Source organism: Apis cerana, linkage group LG9, assembly GCF_029169275.1.
Source record: "Apis cerana isolate GH-2021 linkage group LG9, AcerK_1.0, whole genome shotgun sequence".
NCBI lineage: Eukaryota > Metazoa > Arthropoda > Insecta > Hymenoptera > Apidae > Apis > Apis cerana.
In genome coordinates, this window is record NC_083860.1 from 6,635,271 (window position 1) to 6,657,610 (window position 22,340).

At 34.4% G+C, this 22,340-nt stretch overlaps 1 protein-coding gene and 1 long non-coding RNA gene across 3 annotated transcripts in view; one reads left to right on the plus strand and one right to left on the minus strand.

Moving 5' to 3' along the window:
* The window catches only part of LOC114576831 (uncharacterized), a 187,376-nt gene that overhangs the window by 130,367 nt on the left and 34,669 nt on the right, over positions 1 to 22,340 (minus strand). The window lies entirely within an intron of this gene.
* Positions 1,240 to 22,073, plus strand: LOC107993624 (homeobox protein Nkx-2.8-like). 2 transcript variants are annotated; one of them, XM_062079244.1, is made up of 6 exons: positions 1,240 to 1,650; positions 1,709 to 2,547; positions 2,623 to 4,458; positions 17,485 to 17,585; positions 17,809 to 18,012; positions 19,938 to 22,073. In XM_062079244.1, the coding sequence occupies exons 3-6, from the start codon at positions 4,382 to 4,384 to the stop codon at positions 20,432 to 20,434; spliced, it is 879 nt and encodes a 292-aa protein (XP_061935228.1). In that variant the 5' UTR covers positions 1,240 to 1,650; positions 1,709 to 2,547; positions 2,623 to 4,381; the 3' UTR covers positions 20,435 to 22,073. The 2 variants fall into 2 exon arrangements, with proteins under 2 accessions (XP_061935228.1, XP_016905632.1); XM_017050143.3 differs by lacking the exons at positions 1,240 to 1,650; positions 1,709 to 2,547; positions 2,623 to 4,458 and adding an exon at positions 13,701 to 14,612.

Genomic DNA, 22,340 nt, shown 5'->3' on the forward strand with positions numbered 1-22,340 from the left:
TTAAATTTTTTTATAACTGGCTCGATGCAAAAAAAAAAAAATAAATTTAAAAATAATCGAAGATATTTCAGATTGCACAAATTTGATAAATCTTAATGGATATTCGTTAAAATATGATTATATTTTACGAGAAGTTGAAGAAATGGCAAATATCGGATGGATTAAATATATATATAATAAGTAAAAGATATTTCACTAACGATGGAAAAGAATGATAAAAATTGAATGATGAAAATTTTCTTTAAAATCAGAAATTAGAGGAAACGATACAATTTTTTTTTTTTAAAAGAAACATTTTTGCGAGTTATGCATAATTATTATTTATTTAAGAAATATTTATTTATATCAACTTACCATGGATGTAGACAAATAAAATATTTTAAACTCATCTTGTTTAATACACATTACACATTTTCACTGAACCTCTATTAATAACTGTCATGAATTTCTAGATTATAGATTAAAGTAAGAAAAAAAAAAAAAAGAAAAAAAAAAGAAAAAGAAAAAGAAAAAAAAATTGTAATCAATTAAAAGATATAAAGGCACGACACATAATAATAATGGTATATCTTCCTTTTTATAATCGAACAAATTTTTAATTACAATTCTTATCGCGATTTAGCAGCCATTTTGAATGCTCGCTTATCTTAAAACACCCTGTATATTACAATTTAACCGAAGTTCGACCTTTGCCATGTTTTTTTTTTTACATTTTTACAAATTTTTTGCATATTAAAAAAGTACACACATTCTTAAAATTTATTTAAATCGAATCAATGAACATTTAAACACAAAAAAGCGCGTAATCTTTTAATTAAATCCTCCCTTTCTTTAAATATGCAATGAAATTAAATAACGTGTAAAATATGTAAAAAAAAAAATTACGAATATAACAAAATCATCGAAGAATTTTAAAAATAAAATGTTCTCTTGTCAAAATTTTCAATAATTTCAATCTCAGACACAAGGATCGCGTACTCTCAATCATTCAATAGCCAATAAATCTTAACGAGTACTGTATTTCAAAGAGTTGGGAATGGATATAAATTGTTGTATATAAGTTTTGTGCAATAATATAGCCGATCGAAGCATTATTATATTGGTCATAATATTAATAACACAGATACGAAGCGTTCATTCTTGCGAAAAAAAAATATCCCTTATCGTCAATCATCGATAAGTTGAGATTACGGCCCATATGTCGTGCATGTGCTCGATGGACAGATAAGTGCGTTACACTGTCCTAGAAAATGAACGGAAGAAAGCTCGTGACGTGATCGTTCTGTCGATCGTGTTTGTCGGTCACCAAGAATCCCACAAATTAGTCGTGATAAAGAAACACGAATTGCAGTGACCATATATTTGAAACGAAAACAAATGTATAATACATAATATATATATATTTTTTTTCTTTGCATTTAAAACAATTTGATTCTTCTCGAATCAGGAACAATCACTATGTGAAATTTAAAAAAAAATTTATCTAATTATTTTGATTAATTTCGAGGCGAAATTTATTTATTATATACTTTCCCTGTGCTCTTGGAAACTGTATCGAATTTATTGAAAGAAAGTTTTTATAATTTTTTATACTTGACGCTTTAGTTTATTAAGGAATGTGTTTACGTTGAGAGTATGGAACGAACAAAGGTGAGTAATTTATGATTTTTTTCATACGCGTTGGTAATTTTGAAATTTCATATTTCAGATAAATTATTATCAAGATTGTCACATTTTTTGGATTGAACATCGGATTGAATAAGATGTCACTCTTTTTCAATTATTTCGTATTAAAAGATACATACCTTTTAGATATCAAGTACTATCATAATCATGAAATCAACAAATATTGGACTTATCTTTTTTTCTTTATTTGTAATTCCAGTTTTGCTATCGTGTGTTGTACAATAGTGAATTCTAACATCTCGTAACAAAATTTTAAGTGCTCCTGAAAACCATTTAATCTTAAAATATTTGTCATTTTCATTTACACTGTTATATCTATAGATTCTTCGGTTCTAACATTCATTTAGACAATGAATCCTTCCATCCTACTATCATCTATTGTTCTCCAACATTCATAGCAAACAAATGAATGATCATTTCGTGATCTTTTTAGAATTAAAACTTTCAAGTCTCACCTCTCTTCTAATCACCATCATAACATATTCTACACAAAAATGAAATTTAAATCACAACGAATATCCAATAATTTTCGTTACAATCACAAAGCTGCGTCCACTTGCAAAAAATGTACTCTCATGATTCTCAAGAATGATTTGATACTCGTATCGAACAATTTGCGGATCGTCGACAATGAAAATTTCCTTTTATCCGTGACAGAAGGAACAATTCCTTCAGAAACAAGGAATTTTTCGCGATCAAAGGGATAATCTTGATAACAGTGTCATCCAATCTCCAGAGATAGATCTTTTTAAATGTCAAGGACAACGAATGCTCATCCAGTCAGATAACTAATTGTTTCTACTCGACTCGGCTGCCGTTTGGTTCTACCTTACAATTTGTTAATGACAAGAGACCCTCGAGGTGAAGTATCCAGGCTTAACCGACAAGTGCCACCGAACAGAGTGCACTGATAAAACGTTTCCTTCCCGTGTTTAGATTTATGCATACTCGATAATCGAGCAATTTATTTGGAGGATTTTTGGAAAAGATACAAAGTGGATGGATATTATCATTGATCTGTCGAATATCAATATCGAAGAAATGGAATACAAAAAGCGACGATATCTTTTATTCGAGGAAATCGTGGGAGGAATTTGCTATTCCAAGTTACACTTTATTTTATTAAAATAGATACACTTTTAATAGATCTTTCCCTGTTGAATTCTCGTCTTTTTAATTTACGGAAATATTAATTATTAGCAAGCATCATTCTCACGAAAATTGGCGAACAAAATATAAAATGTACGTGATATCCAGAATTTTGAAGTAATCACAATGTTATCGAACATTGCAATTAATTAGAATAAAGAAGAAGCAAAGTTAAAAAGTCAAAAAAGATCTGTAACATACTACGAAAGAATGACAACGAGTATAAAATATACCCGCACGGGATATCTATTGGAATCTTTTTCGTGTCAGGCTAGCATAGAAACACAGATCACTACCATTGGTCCGAGATATCGTGAAACCGTCACACGTGAAAGATACGACGACAATCTATTATACGTATATTTCTTTTTCTTTCCTGCGCCAGTATTTTTCTATTTCGCGATGGCATTTTTTCTCTCTCTCCCTCTTTTTTTCTATGGCAACGATAAACATCTTACTCTTCGTAACGGGAAACTTGTTCTTTCAAAAAATATCAAATATTGTTGTAAATTAAAATACCAAGTTTATTGTCACCGATTATTTTCAAGATTGATTTCCATTGATATTAATATACTATTAACCTTTGAATACATTTAATACGTTAATCGGTATCAACGATGTTGGGTCGCAATTATTTGGAACAGATTTAATACAAAAGATTGCGTAATAAAATATTCCTTAGTATTGTATTTACAAGAGCAAGTGAAATAAACCAATGAAGAGTGACTACACCGAATAAACAAAAAGTAAAGATGGAAAATCGAGTAGGTACAAGGCGAATATTTATAGAAATTGTAACGAAGAAATTAATAAAATTTTCTTCTTGGTTGCGTGGTATATGCGTATCGAACCAATGGAGAACCCGATATCATTTGGACCTTTCTGATGTTACGGTAGTCTAAACTAATCTATATAGGGTGTTATCGAACAGATAACGTTGCCTGAGCTCCTATCTGGTAGCTACATTTTCGATACAATATATAGGTGATCGATATATCCACGTATAGTTCTCAGTGATTGAGAGTACCTATTGCGGTTTACCTCGAAGAGCTAGAAAGAATTTCGAAAATTGTCGATTCGATTGTGTCTCGTCTGTGATCTATATTTTCGCCGAAAGAAAGAAAAAAAAATCAATCTTTCAATCTCCGTTAAGAAAGAATGCTCCTCGTCTCAAAATCAAGTGTATAAGTTGTGAATAGTTGATCGAAAAACCATTAAGTTTAATCTTTAATTGAAATTGAAAAAATAGATAAACTCGAGGAAGAATCGTGAAACAATAGGGGAAGTTTGATGGACGAATCAATAATATTCAAATTAAAGATTTTAAATGATTCGTTGAACTTGACTCGTAAGAAACTTTGAATATCCTTTCGAATGAACTCGTCGCCAAAGATCAGTCGTTTTCGAGGTTGAACGAGCGCAGAAGACTTTCTCGCGAGATTTCGTTGGAGCGAGGAGCATTTTGGATCTAGATAATTACGTAGAGAGAGAAAAAGAGAGGAGAGAGAGAGAAAGGAAAGAGACAGTGACAGAGGGGAAGTGGAAAATGGCAAACGGATACGAAGATTATTACGACGCATCCTGGCATCTCTTCCCTCCGGATTACGCCGAGGAGGAATACAGGTAAGGAAGTTACGTGGAAATTTATTGGAAAGGGGTTGGATTTGTTTGTCCTTTCATATGAAACCGAGTCGAGTGCAACGAGAAAGGAAACCTGAAATGATTCTCTTATTTTGAAAAGATTGAAGGGTTGTTAATCCTTTGCGGTCTGTTATTGTTATTCGTACAATATACTCTGAGGTTCACTATGGGATTGAGTCGAAGAAATTTGGAAGAAACGAAAATGTTTGCTTTCTTTTTGATAAGAAATATCAAGTTTACTTTGCGATGCGATATTTAATGATACAAATCGGAAATGAAAAATATTCATCGATAAATATATATTAGGTAACATGAATTAAATATGAAAAAATGAAAAACAATCTAGATCTCGATCCTTCAAATAATAATCCAAAAAAAATTGATCGAATCGAATAAATCCTGATATCGAGTTTCGAAATCCAACGTTAGAGAAATTAATCTAACCATTCCTGAATATCACTCGAATCACTCTTTACATCAAATACATTTATAAAACCTTGCGAAGTTGCTTTCGCAACTTGACAAATCACGTTTGATATTACACAACAAGATTATCATTTATTTTCAATTCGCAGATAACGTTACAAAGAAATTGTAATTTCTCAACAAAAACAAACCTGTAATCTGTAACAGAAAATACAGATTAAACGTAAAAAAAAAAGAAAAAAAAGGAAAAAAGGAAAAGAATACACTACTTCCTTCGTCCATTATCTGATTTCACGATTTTTCCCGAATAGAGATAATCGAGCTCGAATTTCTTGATGGAAAACATCGATGCTACCAGGCGATAATGCAACACGGTGGGTCGATATAGCATATTAGCATATCTGATTAGCCGGATCAACGGGTGGAACCGGAAGCGAGCGGGCGTTTAAGAGCAGTCACGCATATCGGTTAGGCGAATCCTTCGGTGTAGAGTGGTACGCCTTGTTACACGGGCGGGCACGCGAGAAAGGGCCCAAGTAGTAAGCGCCAACACCTGTTGGTTTCCACCATAAATATCGGATTAATCGTAACTCGGTGTGGCTGTTTCTGCATATCGAGTTCGAAACTCGTCGATCGTGGAATGCTCGATGAATTAGAGATTTATTAGAGTGTGGATTGGTGTTCGATGTTTTGGATCTCTGAAACGTTTATTTATATTTGATATATATATATATGTTGTGACGATAAAGTGGAAAGATAAGTCGAAGTTGGATTTTAATGCTTTTTTCTTTTTTTTTTTTAGATAACTCGTCGATCATGGAATGAGTATTATAAAGATATCGGATAGGGTTCTATCAATTTAAATGACTCTAGTGGATTAAAGAATGTTGTGGAGTTGTAATGAGTTGTAGAATAGTTTGGAATTCCATAAAGTAGAGAACATTTCAACAGTTTGAAGAGTATTTTATGATAGTGAGTTGAATAGTACTTGAGTAATCTAACGTGTTGATGTAATAATATATCTTGGAATGTTATTTAGATCCATTACAAGTGAAATCTTTGGAAAATTTTCTAGATTAAGAATCTAATTGATTATTTGTATTGAATTAATTAATTTTTGAAATTCCATAATTGAAATATTCAATACATTATCTAATTGCACTCACTTTACAATAGCAAGGAAGGACAATTAAGCTAAAGTTAAATTTACCTGAGTAGAAGAAGAATAGTAGAAGAAGTCGAAGAAGAATAATAAGTACCTACTTATCTCGAGGTTGGGATAATGAGTTGTAAAATGATTTTTGGGATCCCATAAAGTTTATCAAGTAATACTTTAGTATTTTGTTATATGGAGAGATAATAATACTTAATTCTAATAGTTGAATATTTTTAGAGTAGAATTTTATTCTTTCGAATGAAACATCGAATTCAACACGAGCATCCAAGATTACATATTTTCGATAAGAACGAACAATCCTTCGATCTTGATGTTAGATTCGGTCGACATGTGACCTAAATTCGCCCGATTGCCACCGTTCGTTCGATGCAGGTCGATCGATACGTCCACGCGATCCACTAATTGGCTGCATTACTCTCTTTTTTTTCCTTTGTTTCTCTCTTTCTCCCTCTCTCTCTCATTGTTCGTCACGTCTCGTGTGATTAATGATTAGATACAACAGATGATAACACGAAACGATGCCGAGAACATCGTGGAATATTTACTGGCAGAAAATTACTCACTCAGATATTGATTTCTTAGAATATTTCGCACGAAAATTCGTTCAAAGAAAGCGCGAATAATCAAGAGATTAAAAATAATCAGTGGAATATTTAAGTTTCCAAACGGAGTCTTTTAGATCTTTCCAAAAAAGAAAAATATTTTAATCTTTTCATTCTCAACAAATGAAAAAAAAAAAAAAGAAAGAAAGAAAATAAAAGAAAAAAACAATGCAATTCTTCAGAATGTCTTTTAAATGAAGTAAAACTTCTTCGTCGAATTTTTTTCAACTCTCATAATGCAAAGAAAATTTCCAATCTTCCTCCTTCTCAAAGCGTAAATTTATTCGATCATCAAGCATCGTCATTTTATTTCGACAAATTTCGCTTGTAACGCGGTCACAAAAATGTACATACAGAGCATCGAAGAAAGGAAAAAAGTCATCGACAAGGGAGCAACTTCTCTCGAGATCGAAGCTTACACGAATACTGAGAAGAATTATCTTCCACGACCTTACCTTCCGCTCTTCTCTGGATCTGAATGGACGAATGGAAGAAGGAGGTGACCCTTCGAATAACTTCTTAAACGTTTCTTAAACGTTCTCCCCGATGGTAGCTGGTCCTTAACGAGCCGTGCACAGTTTGGGTCACGTTTGGCCCCGTGGCATTCCACCGTGTCGGCTGGATAGCCTTCTCGAGGATGAAAAAAAAAAATAAAATAAAATAAAATAAAAACTCCCGATGAAAGAGGGTTCCTCGAAGGCCACCCGTCGAGCCTCCTACTACTACGAGAAACGTACTACGTTCATTCACGACTTCAGAACGACCGCTTGGCCCATTGTGATCTTTTTGGTGAATGAACGTCGCTTCTCTCTAACCACCGTCTTTCTCGTCCGTCGAGTTTCTTTCTCCAGTCTTTGACCAGCTCGTTCGCCAGCTCGAGGGTGAACAATTCTATAGCATAGGTACTTACAAGCTGGCGGAAAGTGGATTTTTCAAGGGTTTCTTCGAAGAGGACGGAAGGTGTACGAGCGTTGTTGTTGACAGAGTGTCTTCTTGTACCCACGATGTTGAATATGTATTTCGTATAAATCAAAAGTTGATAAAGGAAAGATTTAATTGGGAGATACGAATTTTGATTAAACTTTTAATAGGAAACAGTATTGTTGAAAATCCTATACGATCAATTTTCTAACAGGGAAAAATATCAAGAGTTCGATTTTCCTCTATTCGATGTTAAATATAATCAACCATAATGTTATTTAATAATTTTTGCGAGTGAAGTAGGTGTGACAATTTGAATCATAAGTGGATAAGAATAAAACAGAGGTAATAGAAACATTATTCCATGACATTAGACAACACTCGAACTGTCGAGTGCAATGGTACTCCACAATTTTTCCGATCCCCATGTAATAACAGCCACTCGAGCCGCCACTCGAGGGTGACCGTTTCGATAGTCGATTGTAAAGTGGCACTCGACTAACATTTCATATTTTCGCATGTCAGAAATGGGAATGGGGAAAAAGAAGGACGTCTGAGAGCGATCGAAAAATCGAGATGTCGATGATATTGGAAAATTTATGAGGAAAAATCATGCGCCGGCACGTAGGGGTAATAAATAAGGATTTGGCAGGAATTGTCAGGTGTTTGGCCGAACAGGTAACGATATTGTTATGTTAATGGAGGATGAAGGAAATATCCGTTAAATGGGTGAACCTTTATTCAACCTGGCACGTTTCGTGAAACCTCTACACCTGAATATTTCTCCACCGATACCGAGTATCAAGTGGTTGCTCGAGAGCGTAACTGCGTCCATAAAAACTGGAATCCAGTCTGTTGGTGTCGGTTTATCTCCTCTTCAGTTTCGAGTGTTTCGTTTTTCGATGATTCACGATCTCTTCTTCTATCTTTGAGCTTATTCCGGCTCGAAATTTTCGAACAAAGAAAGGAAACTCTTTAATTAGTTTGCAAAATGAAGTAAAAATGTTGGTGATTTAATATTTTACGAAAGTTTGAATATTGGAAAAAAAATTTGACAGGAATGAATGAAATAAATTGGAAGAATTAATAATGAAGTTAAATTCAGTATTTTTTAATTTATATCTTCAATATTTGTAAATTTCTTTATCATTATTATACCTTACATTTAAGATCCACCAAAAGTTTCTCCTTGAACGTTGAATATTGCCACCAGAAGAGTCATGAACCATCACCAATCATAAAAAAAAAGTTTTTCTAAGGAAAATATAGTCATAACAATGGTGGTAAAGGCAGGATTTTATTGCTACAGATTAAATCTAATTGCCTTGCCGGTCAGGTATTCACTTTTCTTCATTTATTCCAATCTGTTTTCCATTTTTCATTTTTAAAAATTGGTATTTCTCGAAAATTGAGAAAATAATCTCGAATCTTTTAAATGATCGATCGAGAAAGATGAGATTAACCGATAGAAAGAAACTTGTTTTCTCCTAAGCAAAATAAAAGTGGATTAACTCGAGCCCTATGATTGCGTTTAGTTGGCTAATCAGATTTATCTTAAAGTTCACGATACGAGATTGTTAACTGAGTTAATCAGTCAACCATTGAATGCCATTCAAAAGATTATCAGGATTTAAACGTTCCAATATAATCCATGAGTCGATTTTCGTTTCTCTTCTGAGACTCTCTGACATTCTCGAAGAAACGTCCATTTAATTTGAACGTTAAGATAAAATGATAATTAGATCTACTAATTTCGACGAGCTTTGTGAAAAATTGGATTTATAAAACTTTTCAGATAAAAAGAATGATTTTTAAATAATTAATAACGTGTACGAATCATTTAATAATTATTTTTCTCCTAAGCAAAATAAAGGATTAAAAAATTGTCAATAAAAAACAAAAACCATTTCGAACTATCACTTACAAAAATTAAATTATATTAAATGCAATACATTCTGAAGTATACAAATCTTCACACAAGCAATCTTGACACAAGATTCAACGCAATAATCTTATTATCATTTACAATTACATCAATCCACTACCAAAATTAAATTATATCAAACGCACTTGAAATTCCACACAAATTTCCATCCAGTTCGAACAAAATAAACATCATCTCGAGACTACAAAAAAAGAACTATTTCAAAAGTACAAAATAATTCTATTACCATTCCACTACGGCTATACTGACCCGTCACAAAAATTACACATAAAATTATCGATCTTTATCCCAAGGAAATAAAGGGTTAAATAACCCTTGGAGAAGAGACAAAGCATTTCGAAAGCGTAAAATCCGTAGTAGCCACCGCACTCGATCATCGAAGAGCCGTAATAATCCACGTAACGGTCCCCTCTGGACGATTTTCGGCGAGGAAAGCGGGAGGATCGGTAAAACAATGAGACACAGACAAATTGGGTTGCGTGCTCGAAACAAGTTGGCACAGCTATCGCCAAACAGTCGTGGGATCCTGGCAAATGTTGCTCGATTGCCCGCCAGCTCGAACTTCTCCAGCTAGCCTTCTTCTCTCCCTTTTTCTCTCCCTCTCTCCCTTCTCTGTCTTTCACTCTCCACCTCACTATCACCTTCTCCTCCTCTCTCGACGCTTGGACGAATACGTTGGTTTGGAAAAATCACGAGAGCGTCTCGTTGAATCCGATTCTAACCAAGTTAGAACGGCGCAGCCGTGGAAACGGAAACGATTCGTGCATGCCCCGCGTCGTCTTCCGGAAAAGAGTTGCTCGAAACACGCGAGAGAGACTCTACTTGACGATCTTTGTGCGTGCATCGTGGGGATTGATCTTCATTTCTTAATATTTCGTGACTTTTAGCTGTTTCTTTTTATGCATTTCTCTTTTCCTTTTTTCTTCTTTTCGGTTCGAGATGTGGGATTTTTATGTAACAGGAACAGGGGATGTGGTTGAATTGCGGATTCGAAACGGAGAATTTTGGTTTTTGATTATTTAATGATTTATTCAATTTTTTTTTCAATCGTAGGTAATGTTGGCAATGATAATTTGAAAAATGTAGATCTTTTTATTTGTATCTACGAAAATATGAAACATTGGATAGGAGTCTAGTAGGAAGTAAATTGACTCTGTCAAGGTAATTTACGATTCTAACAACACAAATGATTTAGTCCCTTCTGTCCAACAAACTAAGAACATAAATACTTTCGACAATTGTACTTATAATAGTGTCAATAAATAGTGTGAATAATCCTTTTCCATTAGTGAAACAGAAAATTTTATATTTTTCTATTCTCTAAATACTTTCAATTCTTACTACAAATTATCGATAACAACTAAAAGTTTTCAAAACCTTATCCAAAAATATTTAAATCCTCGAAAAATTTCACGGAAACAAAACGATTTTTAAAATCCACACTGTAAAATTTTCCAAATTACAATAATCTCAATTTTCGTATTTCGTATTAATTCATCATCAATTCTTTTTTTTCATCAATATGTTCCCATTACAGATATTAATTATCAATGAAAAATTTTCAAAAACCAAATTCAAAACTCTTGAAAAATTCCGAAGCGAAGATTTTCCATCGAATAAATCCAAGGATGAGTGCTCATGAGAAAAGTCAGGAAGGTCGGAACCGCCCTCTTCCGTACTTTTTGACTTTTTCGCCTAGCCACACGATCGCACAAAGGCCTCGTTGAATAAACCGGAAACCCGCTCCATCGTCGCCCTTACCTGTCCTTCTCCCTTGGATCATGCTTTTTCCATCCACGTGTGTGCGCGCTGTAACGTACCTGTATTTATGCGGGTCACTTCTGTGCGATTTGATACAACCTGCAGGTCCATTGAAAAATCTATCTATGAATCTAACAAGATCAATTTGTCGTTCCTCAAGTACCATTTAGTTTAGTTTGGTTCGTCGAATATCTTTTCAAAAGATGTGGTTTTACGAAGGATTCTTTTTTTTTTTTTTTTGAAATTCAATGGCTTGGGCTTTTTTGCTCGAAACGTTTTATAGAGGATGAGGGATTTATGATTGGTGCAAGTGGTTTATTTTTGCATGAGAATATTTTACAATCTCTTTCAATGTTGCAACATTGTATTTTGTTGTTTAATGTAAGGAGAAATTAAGGAATTAATTTGGTTTTAATTGAGTTAAATGTTGAGAGGATTATTATTAGCATATTCTGATAACATGTGAATTGAATGTGGCAATACAATTACATTAAAATGATTAATGTGTACTTTACAAAGTAGCGACTATTTTATGAATTACAAAGATTAAGAATTATTGTTAAAAAGAAGAATGAAAGGACTATAAATAGGATAGAATTAAAGATGTGAAAAATCTTTCTATATTCAGAATATATATATATTTCTTAGTTTGAAATATTTGTGAAATAAAATTAATCCAATGATCCTACTTCAATGATTTTATCAATGCTAATAAATACTCTACTTTTGGATATCTTAAAAACTGAGTATTATCTAAACCATCTGAAAGTCTGACTTGATTATTATTAATCCAACTCATTCACATTAAACATTTAATCAATGCTAGATATTAAAATTTTTCACTTATATCAATAACTAATATTATTATTTCTAATTATTACTCATAGGTAATAATCAAATATAGGATCCTAATATCTATACTTAATAAATAAATAATAATAATATTATATGGAAAATAATATTGAAGAAAACAATACTGCAGAATTCTAATACTCGATGGATTTAAATATTAATACTATCGTAATAACATCCATTAATTTTACATTCCATCCCATGAAACTATGAAACTTTTCCATCAGCATAAATCATTCAACGATCCATCGACTACGCCCGAGGACGCTTCTAACCCACTTTCGAGTATCGACGTACACCGTAAACCAGGAAGAGGGATAAACCCATCGAGAAAGTGGGCTAAAATTGGCAAGAGGAAGAGGGAAGAGAAAGAGAGAGAGAAAAAAAAAATCGAAATGACACGATAAAAGCACCGCTAATGCCGTTTCGCATTAACACTCGACGCAAAGTATGCTCTCGGTGTAAAAAGCTCCCTGATCGATGGAGCGATCCGATTGGTCGGCGGACGAGGTGGGTCGAAATCAACCCCCTCGACGGTGTTCCAGGCCGATCCTCCAGACACTGTGATCCGATTGGTCCAAGTTCCAAGCTCCACCCCCTCAAACTCACCCCTGTCGTTCACCCACCGAGCGTTCCCTCGAGCGTTTCTCATTCTAATAAATTCCTATTCGTGCTTCTGTTGCGCTCTCGGATCTCCAAAGTAGATTGCAGTTTTCAGATTAGATGATGGAATTTGTAAAATGGATTGACCGATCTGATTTTGGCTCGAGTGTGTATATTTGAATGAGGGGGAGGGGAGTTAAGAGAGTGGTTTGCGGTTATGGGAGATGGTTTAACGAAGTTGGAATGATTTTTTGAGAAATTTTTTTCTTTTTTTTTAAATTTATGATCTACTAGTTTTTATATTTATACTCTGAATAGTTTGGAAGTAGTTTAAGTTTTTTTTTTTTAGGAAAAAGATTCAGACTGAAGTGGATATAAATAATATTGTATATAAAATGTAATATATTATAAAAATGTAGCTATATGTCATAGGGGTTGCTTCCTGCTTCTTTATATGCATCTTGACCACAAGCACACTCACTTAGAATCAATATTTAAATCTCGTTTAGTCATGAAAATAAATACGTTACAAATATCAATATAAAATATATATTTTAAGGATTTTATGAAAATACCAATCAGTTCATAATACAACATAGATACTCAAATAGTTTACTCAAAACAATTTCATAGCACTTCAATTTATTTCTATATTATAAAAAAATATCATCGACCAACATTATCCAATCCTAATTATAATAATACAATTTACAACAATTTAGAAAAATATACACAATACACTATCGAGTATTCAAACAACGTTTCTCCTTAAAACCAACTCTCCAACGTACAAATCTCGAAACCCAAAAACCACCCGTTCTCGAGTTCTCTCAAAGAATCGCACCCTTTACCTAATCCCAAAGCAGCGTAACATTCTCCCTCCCCCCCTCTCCCTTACTTTGTATAAATTGATCTCCATCCCTGTACGAAAGAACGATCGACCACGTTCCCTGGAAATCCAGCTCGCTAATTCTCTCGGCGGCACATCCAGTGGGGTGGACTGTCGAGGGTGAGCTCGAAATCCCCGCCCCTTGCTCAGATCCGCCCTCTGGCTCGAGAGTGCTTGACGAGCGAAACGGCGCGGAGGTAGGGACCACTAGTCGTCAAGTGCTCGTCGAGGACACTCAAAAAGTACAAGGAGTGCTCTTCACTCGACGAAATCGCGGCTCTATCCTCGCTCTCTTTCCTTCTTCTCCGATCTTAAGAAAAAAAAAAAATATCAAGTCGCGAGTGAACGTCGTTCGAGTTTCTACTGCGTTTCGCGTTGAATTTGTGATTTTTATTCCCCCCCTCCCCCCTCGTTATCGATATAATTCAACGACAACAAGGATAATTGGTGAATCTCGAGAAAAGGATTTAGAGAAAAAGTCGCGGGTGTTTTGATGGACCAGTGATGAACCGGAAGGAGCTGCTGGGGGACGAAGAGGATGGTCAGGTGTGCGGGTGAACGTTGAACGCATCGGGGATCGGGACGGAATTCGGAAGTGAATTTGGGGAAGTGAATAGAGGAAGGAAAAGGGGACGAAAGTGGCCGAGAGTGAATAAGTAAGAAGGTACGAGAGAGATCTTGGAAGGGTGAAATTTAAAAAAAAAAATAAAGGGAGAGAGAAAGAGAGGGAGTTAAGAAAAAAGAGTAAGATAAGATAAGAAAAAAAAAAAGAGAAAGGGTGAGGACATTGAAACGAGTGCGAGAGAGCCACGAGGATATTAACATGTACTGACGCCACTAACACCTCCTCGAATCTTTCAAAATGGCGGACAAGAATAAGATTCTGCCCTGGTCGATGCTATCCTATCAGACCAGTCTCTTGAATCACGTCTGGTACAGCCAGCTCGCTTTCAGTAATAGGTAAACTTGAACTATCAGAAAAGAAGAAGAAGAAAAAAAAAAGAAAAATATATATATAAATTATAGCGAATTATACCTATACCACGTGTATGTAGCTTATTTTTGCCGACACTAATTTATATATATATATATATAGAGTTCGAGTGTGTTAGAACGGGCACTCACACGGTTAATTCTTTGCAGAATTGTTTCGCATGCGTTTCAGTTCGAATCTTTCAGTGGAATGAGTGGATTTATATTATCGTGGACATTTAATGTGGATATCGATTAAGAGGGTGGAGTTTATTATCTGATTTTTTTAGTTGGCTGAGTAGAGTATGAGTTTTTTTGGTGCAGAATGTTATATCGCTTAGCTTTTTCATTTGGTTTGTCGTAGAATTTTATTTGAAAGCGATGAAAAGTGGTTTCATTTTTCGATAATTGTCTCGTAATTTTTCTTGGAAATTTATCGAGTGAAATTTACGAATCGTTATTGTGATCCACCAGTGATTCATCAGTTTCTCGAGATCCAATTAGATCTTAATTTGATTTTAATATTATAAATGGAGATTTTTTATAGATTTGTAGAGGATAATCTTGATACGAGTATTAAATTGAAAGTGAAATTAGATAGGAGATATTTTATTTTCTTGATAATTTTTAATCATAGTAAATTTCCTTCTTAAAATTTCTTATCTAAGTTATATCATGTATTACCGTTTTTCCTTTGCAACATATTAATGCGCGAAAGAAGGAATTTAGAAAGAAAAAATAGAATTTAAAATTCGCTATGAATATTATTCTTTGATTAAATAATATTTATGGAATTAATATTTCATAAATCGCAATCTATCCGTTTATTAATTTTTCCAAAAAAATAATAGGATCCGAAAATAATTTGAGATAAGCAAGAAAGTCTCATAATTGATAATTTTATCGGTAATATTATTGTCTCGTAATCGAGATCTTGATGTCCCTCGAATTCTTGCACGTGGCTTCATCGATGTATCATACCTTATCGAAACATTCGATTATCGTAATCTTTGTTTTAAAATCGATAATCGACGTATGATTTCATTAATATTTTGCTAGCTTAGAGATGAAAAGAAACTCTAGAAGAAAATCGAATTTCGACGAGAAGATTAAAATTTGATTCTTTAATTACGTTAGAACGGTTGGTGATTTCAATGCCTCAGCTTCGCAATTAATTGCTAAAGTATAGTTTTACATGTGAAAATTAGAGCCAAATAATTTCTTCTTTAACAAAGTTTCGATTCTCAATTGTTTTTATATTTTGAAGCAAGAGTTGAAATTTTTTTTTATTAGTTTTCCTCAACTAAATTTTGTAATTTTTAAACAATAAAAAAATATAATAACAGTAAATCTCTTTATTATGCAGGAAAGAATAAAATTTTATCGTTTTCAAAATTTATTATTTTATAATATTGGAAAATACATTATATGGCTTTATCTGGTTTAACTATTATTTAGCTTGCATAGAATCTTCAGAAAATCTTCAGATTTGATTTATGTTTTATTTAATATTTCCTTCTTTGTCCCATTTTTCTTTAACAAATTGGATTATATTAAATACAATTATTCGCTACAATATATACTTGACTTTAAATTACTCGAAATTAAAATATTATGGAATTAATATATTACAATTTTTAATATTCCTCTTAATATTTCCTTACAAAGAAGTGATTTTAAATGTATTTAAATTTTAAATGTAGAAAAAAGATATGCTCTCTTCTAAATTCTCTTCAAAATTACCAAATTATTATTATTATTTATTATTATTCAAATATTTTCTACCAACGATATTAACAATTTGCTTCCAGTATTTATAACTTCTTCTAAATCTTTTTTATCCTATATACCTGTTCACCAGAATAATACAGGTAAATAACTTCATCTTTTTATTCATTTTCTAATACGTATACAAAGTGATTATTATATTCTTCAGAGATTTAAATTGGATTATTCTCGTAAACTGAACTTTATGAAAGCTATAACTAATCCTAGCAGACCCACTGACAATAATCTGAGGCTATATTCATAAGATAATAATTAAACATTTCTCCCGTCTACACTTCTACTTATTATATATATATATATATTCTTCACAAACTTTTAATTTAGTCACAAAATAAGCCTTTTCCGACAAAACCAACAATTTTGAGGCGATCCTCTGCCAAACGACATCCATCCCCACCCCTGAGAAACCGAAATATTAAGAGACAGTACGGTCACCAGGCGTCTATTAGGAAAACTTTGAAGCGGCAGTTCTTTCATCCGGGAACGTGGCCGAACGTGTCATGATAATAGGTCGTTTGGATTAGACTTTGGAAGGGCAGAAATTCGCTTCTGTGCCCGAGGACAGGTTGTTTGGCAGCGGAGCTGCAGGTAGCCTCGGCCCTTTCACTATGTAGAACGCGTCTAATCGGGACTTAAAACGTCCCATTGGCTTCTTGACGCTTCGTCACGCCGCGGGAAAACTTGGAAAATTGGATTGATCTCGTTGAAAAGCGATCTTTTGTGCCCGCGACTTCTCGACTCGCGGCTGCTCTTCGTTTAAAACCACGAACGGGTTTCGAACCGAACGGAATCTCACGATTCCAGTCGTTTTAACCAATCGTCTCATTTTTTGTTTTTATTCAATCGGTTCGATATCGATTAATAGAGAGAAATGGATATTAAGGTAGATTTTATAAGAAGTCTCGTGTGCTTACTTTTCTTTTTTCCCTTTTTGGTTCATTTTTTGAGATAATAATTTAGGATGGTTCTGTTATGCACGTTCAAGTAGATGTTCGACTAGTTTGTTAGTGTAATCATCATCTGAGATAAATACGTTGCGTTTCTAATCGTTTCGATGATCTTTCTGTTGTAGAATTTTGGAGAGCTTCAAGATGCCCAGGAGCACAAGTTTTCACATCCATGACATTCTACAGCTTGATTCGAAGCCATCCCAGGAGGAAACGGAGGTGCAAGGTAAGGAAAAGAATGATTTTTCTATTCGAATTTCGAACCGATTTCAATTCAACCGGATATTTTCTTAATAAATCTTCCGATGAAAAGTTTCTCTTTACTTTAAAATCGCTCGCAAAAAACATCTTTCCATCTTTGATAAATCGTTCGTTTTCGCCGAAATAAATTGAAAATTACATCGAGTCGTATATTTAAAGGGATTGGATTTTGGAAATTCTGGTTGCAGGTAGTACCACGGTGCTACCGACCACGAACGATGTTCCGTCGGCATACCAACAGTTTTTCGAGCACACGACGGCCATGTTACAGCCCGCGATATACGCGAATCTGAACAGAGGCACCTTACCACCCCCGCCGCCCGCTTTATTGGGGTGGCCGACCGGTCCAACGTTACCCACCACGTTGCCTCAGCCTTTGGAAGAGGTGAATGGTAAGTAACAAACTTTTTATGAATTTTTTGAAGCGTGCAATAGGCTTAAATTCACACAGTTTACTTCTAAATTGTAAAATACTCTTCAAATAGTGATTGATTACCAAGAAATGATTCAAATCATCGCCCCTCGCTTTTCGATCGAATTATACTCAACTTAAAATCTAGTGGAAAAATCTGAAATTGTAAATAACTTTTGAAAGTAGCTACTTAAGTACGAACGAACTGCTTAGGGTTTGAAATTTCAAAAAAAGAATCGTACTACGAATCGAATATATAAAATATACGGATATACTTGTGAGAGTACGTCGAAACCCTTATTTATTTAGCACCCTACAATTGGCCCGCTTGGGCTAAGCAGGATCTAATGGTCCTATAAAAGGTCCTCGTGGGCCCTGTTCACCGATTGGCCCGTGCAAGGGGACAGATGTCCTTTCGAGGGCAGATGCGTGTATCCCTGTGAGGCCCTCGATCAATCGAAATTGTCACGCCCAAAAAATCCATCCGTAGCCTATCGCCTCTTTTCACCTCTTCTCCTTATCTCCCTTCTTTTACTTCTTCTCGAACTCGAATATTAGAGAACGGTCGACATCGAGAAATCGGGGATTTCATCCCTTTCAAAAGGGTGGAAAGGGTGTTTTCGACCGCTGGGATGGAGAAGATAGATCCCTAACGCATTTCGCGATCGTTTTCGTTGGCATGTAATTGTGTCTTTCGAAAGAAAATTCTCAAAATTTGGATAAATCGAGAGTTTCGAAGTCGAAAGAGTTGGAAGAGTTAAGGAAAATTAATAAATGATCCACTTTTGTAGAGTTAGAATATATTCTGTTCATAAACAATTGCTTCGATTTTACATTTTGTCAAATTGTAAATTTATGATAAATATCGCGAGCGATTTCGTTCTTTTTCTTTCCCGTTTGAACTCTATCTCGTTTTTTCCTGCTCGATTTAAAATTTGTGATGGCGTTTCACTGTCTTTAAATTGGAACCTAATTGATCGTCGAATCGTTCTTTTTCGAAGACGTTAACGTGATCGTCGTCGAGAAGAGCAAGATGGAAGTGTCTAATTGAAATCACGACGCGACAGAGGCTGGAGCCTAATCTCCCATGAAAATGATACAGTCGATCCCATAGGGTAGAGGAGGGTATCAAACGCTGTATATTGCTTCACACCCTCCCCAACCAGGCTTACGGCTCGTTCACAAAAGCGTATTGTATACTCACGAAGCCAGGGACCTCGTCGTTGTACATTAAATTACCGTGTCTCTAGGCCACCGTGGTATTTGCCACTTTAGCCGAAGACTAATCAAAATATTGTTGGATTAAACGGTGAACAGAATCTATCAATATTTCGTTGTTATTATTTTTTTATTTTTTGCAAATTCTTCGTGTTTTTTAAATTAAGAAATTGGTCGCTTCGTGATATTTTTAATGTTTTAACGATCAATTTTGTTTCTTCCACTTTATAAGTTTGGTTTGGATAGGTTTAAGCAGAAAGTATATCCGAACGATGAGCAAGCAGTTATTAACGAGAATTGAGTAATCAATACAGGCTTGCATCTGCGTTAGGAGTCGAGGGGTAGTAAAAAATGCAGCTGCAGTATGCCTTAGTCATTTTTCAAACGATCTAAATACCTTTCAAAATGACGTTTATCGATTTTTAGAAAAGTAATTATTACAAAATTATTCGTCCAATTCTAGTTTAAATTTGCAAGGTAATACATCTTCGATCCCTGTCAAACATAAACTCATAAACTCAATAACTCAAAATCCAAAATCAAATGCAAATCCTTCATTAGTTCGAAAGATCCTTCAATTTCTAAACAGGTCCACGAATTCTTTCGATTCGAATTTCCAAAACAAAAAAAAACAACATAACTAATATTCTTCCACATTGTAACATCATAAAACTGCAAAAATTGCAGTGTTGCAGCAACCAGACTCGACCAGCCCAACCATCTCGGATCTATCGTTCCCACCGAAGCAGGAGGCCAACCACGAGTGCAAAGAGGAAGAGTCGGCGGAGTTCGAGGATGAGCAGCAGGCGAACGAGATCCAACCCCACGAGACCGAGCACAAAAAGCGGAAGAGGCGAGTGCTGTTCTCCAAGGCGCAGACGTTCGAGCTCGAGAGACGTTTCCGCCAACAGAAATACCTGAGCGCTCCCGAGAGGGAGCATTTGGCCTCGATTATTCGGCTGACCCCTACCCAAGTGAAGATCTGGTTCCAGAATCACAGGTACAAGACGAAAAGAGCGGCGACGGAGGCGAGTGGAAGCGGGTGTTCACCTAGAAGGGTCGCTGTACCGTTGCTGATCAAGGATGGAAAGCCCTGCCAGTCGAAGCTGATGGAACCTGCCACGTATCCGACCACGGGCCAGGTTCCTATGCCGCCGTACATGCAGAAACCTTATTGGTGGTAAGATGAACTTCGTTCGTTGAACGAATGAGAATCATTCGTTGTCATTGTGGACTTGGAGCACTTGGTGGTTTGTCGATGGCTGGGATATCTGGAGGATCGATAGAAGAGTGGTACGAAACAGTCGAAGATGTCGTCGGATAGTGATCAGATTTTGGTGGACAGAAGATGGTTGATTAACGATTGCTATCGGGAGAACAATTTGTCTTTTCATCCGGAAGGGAAGGGAAAAATCGTGGATGATATTGGTTGGAAGAACGAGGAAATCTTATCCAACTATTCTGAATTGGTATATCATATGCGATAGAAATTGTGTCAGTGGAGGAGAGATATTGAAGATTTATCGTCGATTATTGATACTTGAAATATCGAAGATTGTTAGAGAAGGAATAAAATAATTCTTAGATCTTTGGAGAAATTAGAAGAACTTTCGTCTTGTTGGAAGAAAAGAGGATTATGGATAATATCTTGATACGGATTTTTTGTATAAACAAGATAAGAAATCTAATTATAAACTGATTTAACGAACAATGAAAGCTGTAAGATGGATGGAAGAGAAAGATTATGGATATATTTAAGTCAATAGTAACGGGTTCGAACTTCTCATGAACAATATTATTAAGGAATCAAGTGAAATATTATCTTCCTCATAATGTTAAACGTGTATCAAAGAATCTTAAAAAACAGTATACGATAAAAATATGGGGGCCGATTCAATTTTAAAAATACATCAACGAATCTTGAAAGAAGAAACGATCGAGAGATATGAAAAATAAAAAAGATCAATCGGAAAAAGAGAGAAATCGACAAGAATACCGCGAAGAATAATCCATCCTATAACTGTCAAGAGAATTCCAGTGCAGAAAAGAATCGTTTTGACTAATATCATAGGATTATGAAGAATCAAACGTATTATTAACTTAGATGATTAACAATAAGAAACGAGTGTTTGCCTGTGAAACTTCGACTAAGTTTACTCGAGTTCTCGTTGTTGAGTAAACGAAGTGTACTGCCAATCGAAGTTGACCATTATTCTAATTCGTAATTAAAGTGGATCTCGACGCAAAATTTGAAAAATTCGATGAAACTTTTATCGATGAAAGTGTCGTTCGAGTGAATTAAACTGCGTCTGTGTTTTGTCGATTGTATCGGCTACTTGCAGAAGATAAAAACCAAAGATAAATCGCGATTATGATCGTGGAGAAATTTGGATGAAATTTGGATACAAAGTTTTAAGGGGATTTAAAAAATTTGTTGGAAAAATAGTGATAATAGTTTTGAAATTAATTGAATGGAGATAATAATTTTACGAATATTGATATTCTGTAAATTTTAATCCGAATTCTAAATTGATCAGGCAATTAAAAATATTGTGGTTTATTTTATAATATAGTATTCTATTTTTCGAATGATAAGTGAAAAATTGGAATATTTCTAAAATTATTATTTTTAAAAATAATAATCCTGTTTGTCTCTTAAAATGTGTATCTACAATTTCTAACCAATTTATCAATAGGATGAGTCGCATAAAGTGTTCTAAACTTTCTGATTATAACATTTTACGCCAAAATCGTAACGTAAAAGTGATATAGCGTGAATAAGTAGAAAAATAAAGGAAATAGTTGTACACTATTCGGTCAAAAGTTTGAAATTAAATTTTTTGATCTCGTGAGATCTTTAAATTTAAAAAAGAAAATCTTAATTCTGTTTATTTGTAACGTTATCTAGTCAAAGATTTATAAAAACAATCTTGCATTGTATTATAGTATCAAGTCAATATATTAATTTTCAAGCGACAGCATTGAATCATAAATAACACTACAATAATTTGAGTTAGGTTAAGTTTAACCCTCGACTGATATCTTCAAACGATAATAACATTAATTTTTGAATAAAATTAAACAATTTTA

Excerpts from the sequence above, each read along its gene's own strand:
- LOC107993624 (XM_017050143.3), top strand. The coding sequence starts at position 14,515 with ATGGCGGACAAGAATAAGATTCTGCCCTGGTCGATGCTATCCTATCAG. Across the intron at positions 14,613-17,484 it reads CAGCTCGCTTTCAGTAATAG|AATTTTGGAGAGCTTCAAGA; the intron begins GTAAACTTGAAC and ends TTTCTGTTGTAG. Across the intron at positions 18,013-19,937 it reads GCCTTTGGAAGAGGTGAATG|TGTTGCAGCAACCAGACTCG; the intron begins GTAAGTAACAAA and ends CAAAAATTGCAG.